The sequence below is a fragment of the Candida tropicalis genome, assembly GCF_000006335.3.
Source record: "Candida tropicalis MYA-3404 genomic scaffold supercont3.1, whole genome shotgun sequence".
In the NCBI taxonomy this organism is placed as follows: Eukaryota; Fungi; Ascomycota; class Pichiomycetes; order Serinales; family Debaryomycetaceae; genus Candida; species Candida tropicalis.
This window is the reverse complement of record NW_003020038.1, coordinates 1,161,340-1,173,843: the sequence shown is the minus strand read 5'-3', so window position 1 is coordinate 1,173,843 and position 12,504 is coordinate 1,161,340. Positions and strand designations below refer to the sequence as shown.

General features: G+C 33.0%; 5 protein-coding genes across 5 annotated transcripts; 4 read left to right on the top strand and 1 right to left on the bottom strand. All coding sequences in view use genetic code 12, as the record gives it.

The window, feature by feature from the left end:
* Nucleotides 1-620: 620 nt before the first annotated feature.
* CTRG_00532 (uncharacterized protein) lies at nt 621-2,126 on the top strand (the record flags this gene model as incomplete). Its single annotated transcript, XM_002545705.1, has 1 exon — nt 621-2,126. One exon carries the CDS (start codon nt 621-623, stop codon nt 2,124-2,126), a length of 1,506 nt encoding a protein of 501 aa, XP_002545751.1.
* A 484-nt stretch (nt 2,127-2,610) lies between these two features.
* Nucleotides 2,611-4,656, top strand: CTRG_00531 (uncharacterized protein; the record flags this gene model as incomplete). Its single annotated transcript, XM_002545704.1, has 1 exon — nt 2,611-4,656. One exon carries the CDS (start codon nt 2,611-2,613, stop codon nt 4,654-4,656), a length of 2,046 nt encoding a protein of 681 aa, XP_002545750.1.
* A 1,794-nt stretch (nt 4,657-6,450) lies between these two features.
* Nucleotides 6,451-8,214, top strand: MSS11 (Mss11p; the record flags this gene model as incomplete). Its single annotated transcript, XM_002545703.1, has 1 exon — nt 6,451-8,214. One exon carries the CDS (start codon nt 6,451-6,453, stop codon nt 8,212-8,214), a length of 1,764 nt encoding a protein of 587 aa, XP_002545749.1.
* Nucleotides 8,215-9,066: 852 nt separating this feature from the next.
* On the top strand, nt 9,067-11,682 carry CTRG_00529 (uncharacterized protein; the record flags this gene model as incomplete). The annotated part of the gene is made up of 1 exon (XM_002545702.1): nt 9,067-11,682. One exon carries the CDS (start codon nt 9,067-9,069, stop codon nt 11,680-11,682), a length of 2,616 nt encoding a protein of 871 aa, XP_002545748.1.
* Nucleotides 11,683-12,009: 327 nt separating this feature from the next.
* RPB8 (DNA-directed RNA polymerase core subunit) lies at nt 12,010-12,456 on the bottom strand (the record flags this gene model as incomplete). The annotated part of the gene is made up of 1 exon (XM_002545701.1): nt 12,010-12,456. The coding sequence occupies one exon, from the start codon at nt 12,454-12,456 to the stop codon at nt 12,010-12,012; it is 447 nt and encodes a 148-aa protein (XP_002545747.1).
* Between the last annotated feature and the right edge of the window lie 48 nt (nt 12,457-12,504).

Genomic DNA, 12,504 nt, shown 5'->3' with positions numbered 1-12,504 from the left:
AGAATCAAAGATACATGTAGGGACCATTGATGCTGCAAGAACAATATCTGCAACATTGGAGTATATACAACGCTTAATCAAGTATATTATCCAAAGAATAAAAGAAAAGAAAGAAAAAAAAAACGGTATCTGGATAGACTTGCCTATTTGGGTGGTGTTTTTAGCGGAAACCGCATTGCCAAATACTGAATTTTGAATCTTCCATGTTTTAATTACTAACTAGTGGTAGTATACTTAATCAAATAGTGCCAAACTTAAGCCGATATTCATTAACCAACACAATTACCTGCATTTTAATTTGAACTTATGCTTTGACCTACTACCTATACTTCTAACTGGTTCGATATGGACGGGGAACCATCGAGCGCATTTTTCTACTCTTTTTGAACATAATCTCAAGCGCATCGGGTTTCTTTTCCAAGATAGGAACAGACCCCACCAAATCAGAACACGAAAAAAAAAAAAAGATAAAAAAAAATTTCTAATCTTTGAAATTTGACAGTATTTAAAGCACTTGCTATAGCCATTCCTTGATTAATTTTGAAAATTTTTTTTATTCTTTCATCAATCAATTAATTACTTGTACAACTTTCTATTTACACATATACAACTATTATATAATGTCAATTCCATTACTGTTCGACGTCACCTTACCTAACGGTGTCAAATTTACACAACCAACAGGTTTATTCATCAATAATGAGTTTGTTCCATCTAAATCAGGCAAAACCTTGGAATCAATTAATCCATCAACTGGTGAAGTCAATGGAGAAGTATATGCTGCTGATGCTGATGATATTGATATTGCCGTTGAAGCTGCTCAGAAAGCATTTAAGACATGGAAGAAAGTCAGTGGTGTTGAAAGAGGTGAATATTTATTCAAACTTGCTAAACTTTTAGAAGAAAACCGTGAATTACTCGGAGCAATTGAAGCTTGGGATTCCGGTAAAACTAGAAATACTAATGCTGTTTATGATATTGATGAATGTGTTGGAGTCACTAAATATTATGCTGGGTGGGCTGATAAGATTACTGGCCAAGTTATTCAAAATGATCCAAATAAACTTGCTTATACTGTTCACGAACCTCTTGGTGTTTGTGGTCAAATTGTTCCTTGGAACTATCCATTGGCAATGGCATTTTGGAAAATTCCAGTTGCTGTTGCTGCAGGTAATACTGTTGTTTTGAAAACCAGTGAAATTACTCCATTGAGTATGTTGTTTGCTGCCACCTTGATTAAAGAAGCTGGCTTCCCACCGGGTGTCATCAACATTGTATCTGGTTTGGGTCCAGTTGCTGGTGCCGCCATGGCTTCCCATAAGAAGATTGCCAAGATCGCCTTTACTGGTTCTACCGCCACCGGTAAAGTCATCCAAAAATTGGCTGCTGAAAACTTGAAAGCTTGTACTTTGGAATGTGGTGGTAAATCACCATTGATTGTCAGAGGTGATGCAGATTTGGAACAAGCTGTCAAATGGGGTGCTGTTGGTATTATGAGTAATCAAGGACAAATTTGTACTTCTACTTCTCGTATCTATGTTCATGAATCTGTTTACGACAAGTTTATTGAAGAATACGCTGCTCATGTTAAAGAAGAATATAAACAAGGTGATATGTGGGATGATGAAGCTGTTGTTGGGCCCCAAGTTTCCAAAATGCAAGAAGAGAAAATTTTGGGTTATATCAAGATTGGTAAAGAAGAAGGTGCACGTTGTGTGATGGGTGGTGAAAAAAATACTGAAGGAGATTTGGCCAAGGGTTATTATATCAAACCTACAGTTTTTGCTGACGTTACACCAGAAATGAGAATTGTCAATGAAGAAATCTTCGGCCCGGTTGTTGTCATTGGTAAATTTTCAACTGATGAAGAAGCTATTGAATATGCTAACCAAACTGATTATGGTTTAGGTGCAGCCATCTTCACCAATGACATTACTGTTGCCCATAACATGGCTGCTGATATTGAAGCTGGTATGGTCTGGATCAACTCTTCCAATGATTCTGATCTCCATATTCCATTTGGTGGTGTTAAAATGTCTGGTGTTGGTAGAGAATTGGGTGAATATGGTTTAAATATGTACACCCAAGCAAAAGCTATCCATGTCAACCTCGGTAACAGATTGTAGACATCTATGTGTATTATGTGCTGGAAACTAATGGTTGTATAGTTGAAACAATACAATAAATATATAATTTGAAATTAAAAATAAAAATAAAAGAATAAAACCAATACGTCTTACTCAAAAAAATTCTTGTGTGGTATATATGGTGGAGTTCTTGTACAGAATAGTAAATCCTTATGTAAGTAATTACATAATTCACATTACTCCTATTTTTTTTTAAACTTCGTCCTCACTAATATTAGTCGTTGCTGTTTAATTATTTTTTTTTTCTTGAATTTCAGTTTTACAACCAATTATCCATCGTTCCCCTATTTTTTTATTCTTCTTTTTTTTTTTTTTTGATCTACTATTCCTATCTTCTTTTTTTAAAATATATTTGCTTTTCTTTATCACTACCTTTTTTTTGGAACAAGTTTTGGAGACTCCCTTTTGTACCAAGAAAGAGATAACAAGCAGGTACTTTAATAGTCAATAAATCATCTCACCAATGCTGACCACATTTGATCCATGTATATCAACCACTGGCACGACCCCTATTTCAGTTGATAATGATCTCAAGAACAGCATCAGTATAATAGGCAAAACTACTGTACATCCACCAAATTCCATAGTATCTATTTTCCCACCATTCATCATTCAAAAGATACTAGATCATGTTGATCAGTTTGATTTGATTAGACTACTGTTAACATGTTCTCACTTGTATGGGTTGGCAATGGAGAAATTATATCGCCGAATTACCGTAGTGTTGGACGCGGAGTTCCCGGTTAAGTACAAAGGTGATTCACACAAGTACATATCAGAAAATGGTATGGTTTATATGGATAGCTCATTGATACTAAAACTACACAATCTACACAAGTTTATTGACACTGTGAGAAATAACGAAACAATATTTCAGTTGATAAGATATTTTGTATTTGATAAAAGTTATGAAGCTCAAGGAAGTGAAACGTTGAAAGTTACACAAAGTGGGATTTTGAATATGTTCCGATATTCTAACAACTTGAGTTTCTTACATATATCATTTGTTGATTTTGGAGAAGGAGTGGGACAATTGACTGATTTCTTTAGGTTGAGAAATGTAAGGAAAAAGATGTTCAAATTATTGATCACGGAACCAGCACAGTTGATTACTCCGATCATTCCTCCCAACTTGACTAATCTATTTTTAATGCTTGACGATCAGGATATCAAGTGTATGGATTTATCTACTACTCCGTATGACACTTTCAACTCATTATTCACATTAACATGTTCTACTTCAAGACAGATGGGGCTTTCAATTCTTGAAAACATAAAACTATGTTCGCCAAATATGAAATTGAAATTAAAGGGATTAACTGTCTTTCATAGACACAACCAGTGTGGTGGACCTGATGAGAATGATGATCTTCACCTTTTTTTAAATGGCCATACAAACGAGGATGGTGAAGATGAGGACGGCGAGAGTGAACTAAACATCGGGAAGAAGCTAGATTTTGATATAATTGAACAAAAAGTTGACTTGACATATTTGACACATTTATATTTGAAAGTGGATTGTAACGAACACCGTGATAATTTTTGTAATTGCTATGAGACTTTTTTCAAGAAATTTGAAGAATTTTCGCAACGCAACAATGGGTTGCCAAATCTAGTTAACTTCGAAGTTGAATCTTATCCTAATATGGAATGGTTACGACCACATCAGCAGATGGAGAATATTTTGACACCATTGGGGAGTTTTATCAAGACGTTAGTTAACTTGCTGCGTTTAACAATTGACTTTACGACACCAGGTTTCAAAATGTTTGATAGTAGCTTGGGGTTGTCTAATTATTTATTAAACAAGTTGAATGAACACTTGATGGAGGCTTTCTTTTTAAGTTTTTTTATCAACAACGATAAATTACCATTATTGACAAAATTGAAAACACTTCAGTTGCCGGATTTTTTTACTTCATTTGTTTACTATAAACCTGATTTTATGGAATCATTATTGCACACATGTAAATGCTGGGGTTGCCACTTGTTATTACAGACATTAAAAGATGAGTTTTTTGATACACGTATTGATGATACAGTGGATACTACATATTACATGTCAATTGGTTATATTCTCGGGAAATTGCAAGCAGACAGAGAGGTTTGTATTCCAATCAAAGAACACACTTTCCATTACAACAAATATCCTATAAATAAAGGACAGCCACATACATTGCACACCAATTTTCATGGGGATCCTAAGAGTTGTTCATGTGATTTAGAGAATGATCCACTTGGGGTAGATGAAATGAATATCGATAATTTGATCACCACATATATAATCCACCAATTAGACCCAATCATTGATTACCTTACGATAATGTTTGTCAGCTTGGATAATTTAATGATTCATGGTATTTATTATGAAAGAGATTTACTTCTCAATGAATTGGTTCCAATTTATGATTCATATGATTATCCCGATGCATTTTTAACAAAAGTGGAAGATGAAATGGAACGTGGAATACTTCCAGAAGGACCATTTGGGAATTTTAGAGGTCGATAAAAAGAAAACGAAAAAGTTATTCAATTCAAAAGAAAAATTGCATATATGATTTCGATGAATATCATGAGTTATAAAAATCAAAAAAAAAAAAAAAAAAAAATAATAATAAAAAAAAGAGAACAAGAATTCAGAAACCAACCCAAAGGTTAGTTAATTAGTTAGTTAGTTAGTTAGTAATGTTTAATGAATCAGGACGTAATGCATATTAGAACTTATATATATATATATATATATATATAATATATGGTTAATTTTGAAAAGGTCGATTCTCTTGCTACGTAAATCGTTACTTGGTAAAGAATGTACAGTTTTGTGTAATCTCGTAAATGGATCTATTTTTTTTTCTTTTTCTTTTTATCTCTCATTTCATTGAATATACCCTTGGCAGCATACAGATTGAAAGAAGAAGAGATTTCTTTTTTTATTATTATTATTATTTATTTATTTTACGGTGGGGGGAGAGGAGAGGAGGGGGGAAGGTAAGAAAGGGATAGAGAAGAAATTGGCCGTAATATAATCTATCACTAGTGGGATTTGCTGTTGATATCTTGGGAAAACGTCATTTACAAATTTGTTGTTCAATATTAGTATGGAGAGATAGAATTGTTATAGTTTGTGATTGGTATTACTTGACCTTAATTCATTTGACCTTGCATAAATCTCATTTTGTAATTGACTATTTGTGGTTTACTGTAACTTTTACCTGAATGAAAGAGTGAAAGAAAGAAAAAAAAAAATCAAAATTGTGTGAACAAATCAGACACAGAACAAAATTAAGTACTGTAGTATGTATGCATGGTGGACAAAAAAAAAGAAAAAATCCCTCTCTTGTTCTTCTACTTCTTCCTCTAATTATTATTGTACTAACTCACTGTGCTTATTTGAGTTTTTGTTCATCCTCTTCAGAAAACATTTTTTTTTCCTCTTCTTCTTCTTCTTCTTCTTCTTCTTCTTCTTCTTCTTCTTCTTCTTCTTCTTCTTCTTCTTCTTCTTCTTCTTCTTCTTCTTCTTCTTCACTTTCTTTTTTTTTTTTTTTTTTTTTTTTGGTTTTCATTGGAGTGATCATTCTCTTTATTATCTATACTTCATTCATACTCCATCCAACTTCCCCTGATTTCCTTTTATAATTACATATACATCTATATATTCGAGGAGAATAATTCAAGTATTTCTTGTATATTTTTTGAAGTTCATTGCTAGCTAATTTTTTTTCTTTCCTTCTTCTTCTTTCTGATTTTTCCTTCCTTTTTTTTGACGTTGGCTTCGGCATTTTATTTTGAGTATTTTACGTTGAAGAATCGTTCTCAGGAAAACTTGGTGAAGAGGAATAAAACAACAACAAAAAAAAAACAAGTAAAAGAAAAAAATAACCAGATTTAGTGAGACAAATTTTACAAGGATAAATAAAATACTACATCTTTTTCTTTTTAATACGAAACAAAAGGGCATTTCATATCACATGAAAAAATTTTTCATTGAAAGTATAGATAAGTCAAATACTATTTAACATTAATCATTGAGTTACTATAATCGTCCCTTTACTGTGGTATAGCTTTTTAATTGTTCAGACCTTACACTATACTTTTCGGTTTTTCATCGTTATTGTTGTTTTTTTTTATTTATTTATTTTATTTATTTAATCTAATTTTTTCTTTCTCCTAGTACGATCTTTGTCCAACCTCAATCCCAGGGGTTTCAGCTTCAAACTTAATTTGATTCAACAAAAAGATTCTACATCATTATTTTTCAAGTCCATGCCAATAGAGTTCCGTTAGCATCAACAAATTACATCCCATGTCAAAACTTCCTCAGCGACAACAGCAAAACTACCAATCAGGGTCACCGTCTATTTCCGACAAGGAATCAAACGATTCACATCAATTATTATTGGCTCATTTGTATAATTACTTCAGAAGTAATGGATTGAATGATTCTGCAGAGGCTCTATTAAGAGAATGCAATAATTCCATACCCAAATCTGCCAATGGCATGTTTTCTTTGGGCAATTCAGATTTACAAACTGACAACACCTTCTTGGATGAATGGTGGAGTTTATTATGGTCCTTACAATCATCTGTTCACCAGAATCCGAATCCTATGGGGAGCCAACAAAGAATGTTGACTCCACAACAACAGATGATTTTACAACAAAGAATGTTTCAACAGCAACAGCAGCAACAACAACAATTACAACAACAAAGGTTGCAACAACAAGCTCTAATACAACAACAGCAACAGCAACGTATAATTGCATCACGTCAGCAACAACAACAACAACAACAGCAGCAACAAAATGCACCACCACCTCAAAATATTCCTAATAAATCACCAGCTGTTGGTCTGATGGGTCCACCTAATATGAATTTACAAGCGAAGGCATCTCCAAGTATGGATCAATTACAATCTCAGGCAAGGTTACAACAATTGAAATTGCAATTTCAACAGCAACAACAGCAACAACAGCAGCAGATTCAAATGCAAATTCAACAACAACAACAACAGCAGCAACAGCAACAGCAACAACAAATGGGAAGGTCTCCTGTCGTTAATTCCAATGGACAACCGCCCCATCAATCTCCTCAACCACCTGCACAAAACCAACCAACTCCTGCAAATAAAGCTGTTTCTCCAAAGTTGCATAGACATTCAATGGACGAGTACCTGATGAATTTGTTGCAAATTGAAAACCAAAGTAACTTACAAAGGCAAAGATTCAACCAAGCTCAGCAACAGCAACAACAACAACAACTGCAAAATGAGCAATCATTTGGACCTAAACAGGGAAAGCCACCTACTCAACAACAATTGAGGAGACAACTGACTCAGTCTCAGAAACAACGTCCACCTCCAAGACAACCACAAGCGACTCAATCATTTACTGCACCTGGTGAAAGAAAAGCTTCCTTTGACGGAATGTTTCCCGTGCAGAATCAAGGTATGTACCCACCTGGCCCTCCAGGTGGACCACCACTTGCTGGACAAACACAACCAATGCCTCAACAACAGCAGCAGGCACGACCACCACAGCAACAACAACCACAATTGCAAAGACAACCACCTCCACAGCAACAACAACCTCAAACTCAAACTCAGTCCCAACCTCAACAGCAGCCTCCGCCTCCTCTGCAACAACAACAACAACAACAACAACAACACCCTCCACCTCACCAGCCATCACAACAGCAACAACAACAAGGACGTGACGGACCAAACAAACAGGAACCTAATCTGTTATTAGATGATACCTTTTTCCTGGGTAACTTGCTTTTGGACGAGTTCAAAGAGTTTACATCTAATAATATGGATGAAAGTCAGAATAACCCACAGTTTAACACACCATCTGAACGAATGGGATTTGGAATGACACCAAACCAACAACAAATGCAAAATATGGGGCCACCTCAACAACAGCAGCAACAACAACAACGTATGCAAATGAATGCTTTTGATGGTCTTGAATTAGGTGGATCCATGGGCGATGGTGGGAATGATGATGTTGGACAAACAATTACTACAGATTGGTTAAGTCTGATGGGATCAGGGCCAGGTTATGGATGATTCTCGTTGTAGAGAGGTATATAATAGTTATTAATGTATTAATATTTATCGTCATTCTATATTATTTTTGCAACCCAAAGAAATGAGCTCCTAAAATATGTCTCACTCTCGGAGCGCATTTTTGATTACTCTTTACGGCGTCCTACGGCAAAGTTCAGAGTTTCCCTGTTATACGTCAACTGTCAATAATCTTCCCAAATATACATCCATTGTTTATGATTAATCCATAAAGATGTTACCATGAAACTATGTTGAATTTTCTCTATTATGGTTGTGAGCAATGCTGAATATTAAATTTAGTGAGCATTTGGTTGTCTTTTTTTTCGTGTAGCACATAACAACTTTAAATCGATGAGTCTGTTACATATACTCGAGACGGATTAAAATATACTACGAAACTTGTCATCTTACTCCACCTTAATGACATCATTCGTTAAACTTGTATTGTAGAATAGCTTTTTGGTTGTTTTGGTCTGCACGTGATTTTTTCTGTTGTGTGTGTTATTTTTATTGTCTCTTGTTTTTGAGTTTTTACTTGATTTGTAAATCACTAAAAAACTTAAACAATAGAGAGTGTGAGAGAAAAAAAATATCAAAGGATCAAAACAAACCCATAAATCGTGAAGCGAATTGAAAGATTAATTCATTCTCAATTAGTTTTTGTTTTCCCACCTAGGACAGTTTGTTGTTTTCATTTTTTTTTGTCTTTCATTTCCTTCTTCTTAAATCCAACTAATCAATCAAACCAGTTCCATATCAACCAATACCTTCCCTGTAAGTGTGTGAGTCTTGAATATTAATTTTTTTCTTTTCAATGAGAATACTGTCAAATGTTATTTGTATAGTGGAAATATGAATTTTGATAGATTGAATCCACTATCTAATTACTTATTCCCTTCCTCCAATAATTCAAATGCCACATCAAATACCAATACGACCAAAACCAAACTTAAGGATAATTATAACAAACAATCTGAGTTGGATTCCCAGCTCGATAGTGAAATAAGTGATTGGGGTATAGAAAACCCAACCCAACCAAATAGCAAAAGCAATACTTCAACCAATGGATTATTGTTATCACCTTCAGTAACATCCACATCTACTTCAACAACTAATATCGAGGATCATTATGTTCCTCTTTCATATCATGAGTTTCAGGACAATATATTTCTGTTACCACCTCCACAACCACATTTTTTACCTCGGCAAAACCGCACTAATCATTACCCACAACAACAACAACATCAATTAAGAAAGTATAGTACCACTCTGGTAAATTCCCAGAGTAGTCTTCGTGACTTTCAATATTACTATGATGCATATGTTCCTGAACATATATCTCCAGACACAGACAATCTTTGTAAATTTATCCACAAGTATATTTCATTGGAACACAAATTACCCGAGTTCTGGGAGAAATTCAAATACAATTTGATAGTATCCAATTTATTGGAGAATTCCATGGTATTGTCCAAGAATGAATCAAACTTGCAAACGTTAAGTAAAACAACCATTGTCGACTTTCATGAAAAATCTGATATTTTCAGTTATTCTTTCAATGATGATGGAACCAAGTTATATGTTCTTGACAGGCGCTATAATTTGTGTTATAATTTGAAATATAACAATATGAAAATCATCGTGTTGGTGATTAACATGATAATATTCCTCCTTAAACAACAACAATTGTATTATAATCAAGTTGCTAATCACCTACCTTTACAACTTCAAATTAGAATGTTTAAAATAATAGTTTACATATCCATGAAACTCATAAAAGTTAGAAAATTTAAAATTATAATCAATTCAACTAGAATTCTACAAAATTTACAACAATTTTTAATGCTTAATTATAAAATCAACAAGAAATTAATAGTTTACCTCAACAACCTCAAAGGAGAACAACTCAATCTTATATCGAATAAGACACATAAATATTTACTGAATCATTTACTAAACTCTTTGGAATTCTTGAACTTAAACTTACAAAGTTTAATAGTGAAACTTTTACCACACATGAATGGCAATTTATTTGAACAATATTGTGCAGTTAATAATGTCAATTTGGATATTTTGAATCACAGCACGAAATTGCATGAAGATGAAAATGACATGATCCATGTTCTTGGGACACAAATAAGCAAATTTGATAATTTAAGAAAATTATTTATTTGTCAATTACTTACAATAAATGAACCGTCTAATCCAAATTTCTTTGTATTTAAATTGATGGATGAATTTGGTCTTGATGAAATGGATCAAAGGGTACTGGATCTATCAGATATACCACGTTTACAATTAGTTTATGACATATTGTTGGACCATAACTCAACATTAACAAATATCGAAGGATTATTTGAAAAATTTGAGAATTTAAATAAAGGCGCTGTATGTACTTCTGGAGAAGAAAATGGTACAGGTGAAAACTTACCATTCGTGCTGAATTTAGATACATTAATTGCAAGAATGGCGAACCTAACCACGAACTTGAAGTATTTTCAAAAGTATAATCGTTCAATTCAGGATTTAGATAATGCTGATGAACAACAAGAAAAGTTGATGATATTTACACAATTTAAAGATGAATTGGAGCATATCAAGAGTTTGTATAAATCATCGCTAAATGATTTAAATCAAGAACTAAATCCAGGATATATGGTTCCTCAATCTCCTTCTACTCTTTCAAATGTATCTGGCTCACCAACTACTGTGTCAAAATCATTTAATTTGAAAACATTCCAGAATTCATCATTGAAAAAGCGTTTCTCCTTGCCTTCTCCACAGTCATTGCCTACTCCAACAACCCCTTCAAACATTGCAAATGATATCAATGAGAATGCTAATGGTAAAGAAAAGAAATACAAACGATTGTCAACTGGTTTGCAATTGGGATTACTAACTGTGTTTGAAAACGATCAATCACCAAATGGAATATCCAATAGAAATTCTATTAACTCGGTTAATTCGAAAATGTCAACACCAATGATTAGCAACAAGAGTAATAATAGAGTTGCATCATTGGATGATAATTATCTAAATATATTGCCTCCTGCTGGATACGAGACATATAATCAAAAATCACTTGAAGCGTTGAATAAAAGAATGCGAAATAGTATAGGTAACCAGAATCGATATTCCTTGAACTCATTACAATCCAATATATCCGGTATTACAGATTTGATTAGTACAAATTTGACTAGTTATGGAGATGAAGATCAAACAGATCAAGTACCAGAAGGAGGTAATGCTAATTCCAATATCCAAAATCCATTATCCAAAGAGGATTTGAAATTGAAATTGGAAGAAAGTTTTAACCGGATTTATAATTTGGAAAATGAGAATAAACTTCTTAAAAAGAACTTAAATGAAAGTGTGAATGAGAATCAGAAAGAAGATGAAGATCTTGCAAATATTAGTAAACCAAATCCACAATTTTTAAGTGAATTGGAGTTAAAATTAAGTAAATAATTATCTTCAATATATAAATATAGAGTTTGTTTACAAATTCGAAGATAAGTTGAACAGTATTGAGTATTCTCCTCCCTGTACTTCATTTCACATGTATTCTACAACTTTTTGTTTGACTAAAACACAATTTTAGTTACTTCTGTCTATTCTTTAGAATTTATATTTGTTTTTTTTTTATTATTATTCTTATTAGCTTTAGATATATAATGCACTAAGAATTCTGACACTAGTTTCTAATAATCCAATTGCATTAATGATTTGTATATATAACTGTTTTTTTTTTTATTATTATTATTCTTTACACACTTGTAATATCTGATATATTCTCTAATTATCTTTGTAATGACGAATCAAAATATAAGCGTTTTCTTGTTTCAAATTTGATAAAGAACGATAACCACCTTCTAAACGCATCAATAAACCACCAAAAGAAATATAAACGGACATTTTATCAGTATCACTACTTTCTTCAAATTTATAAACAGTACCATACATAACATAATCATAATCATCAGCTAATGATCTATCATCTGCTTTTGGAGGTCTCCATGAACCATTTGAAGTTATCATTGATGCTTCATTACCTAATGATGAAGCTAATGTAATAGTTAATGAATCATTATTTTGAACTGGAAATAATTCACTGTTTATATCTAATGTAATAGTGATATCTTTGGATGTTGAAGAATGTCCTGTTATTCTGCATACTTTGTTGTATCTACCAGGATCAGTAGAATCCACAATAAACATATCTTCAAATAATATACCAGACATAATGTGTTTTTGTTTTGATCTATAAAATTAATTTAATTGGATGGATAA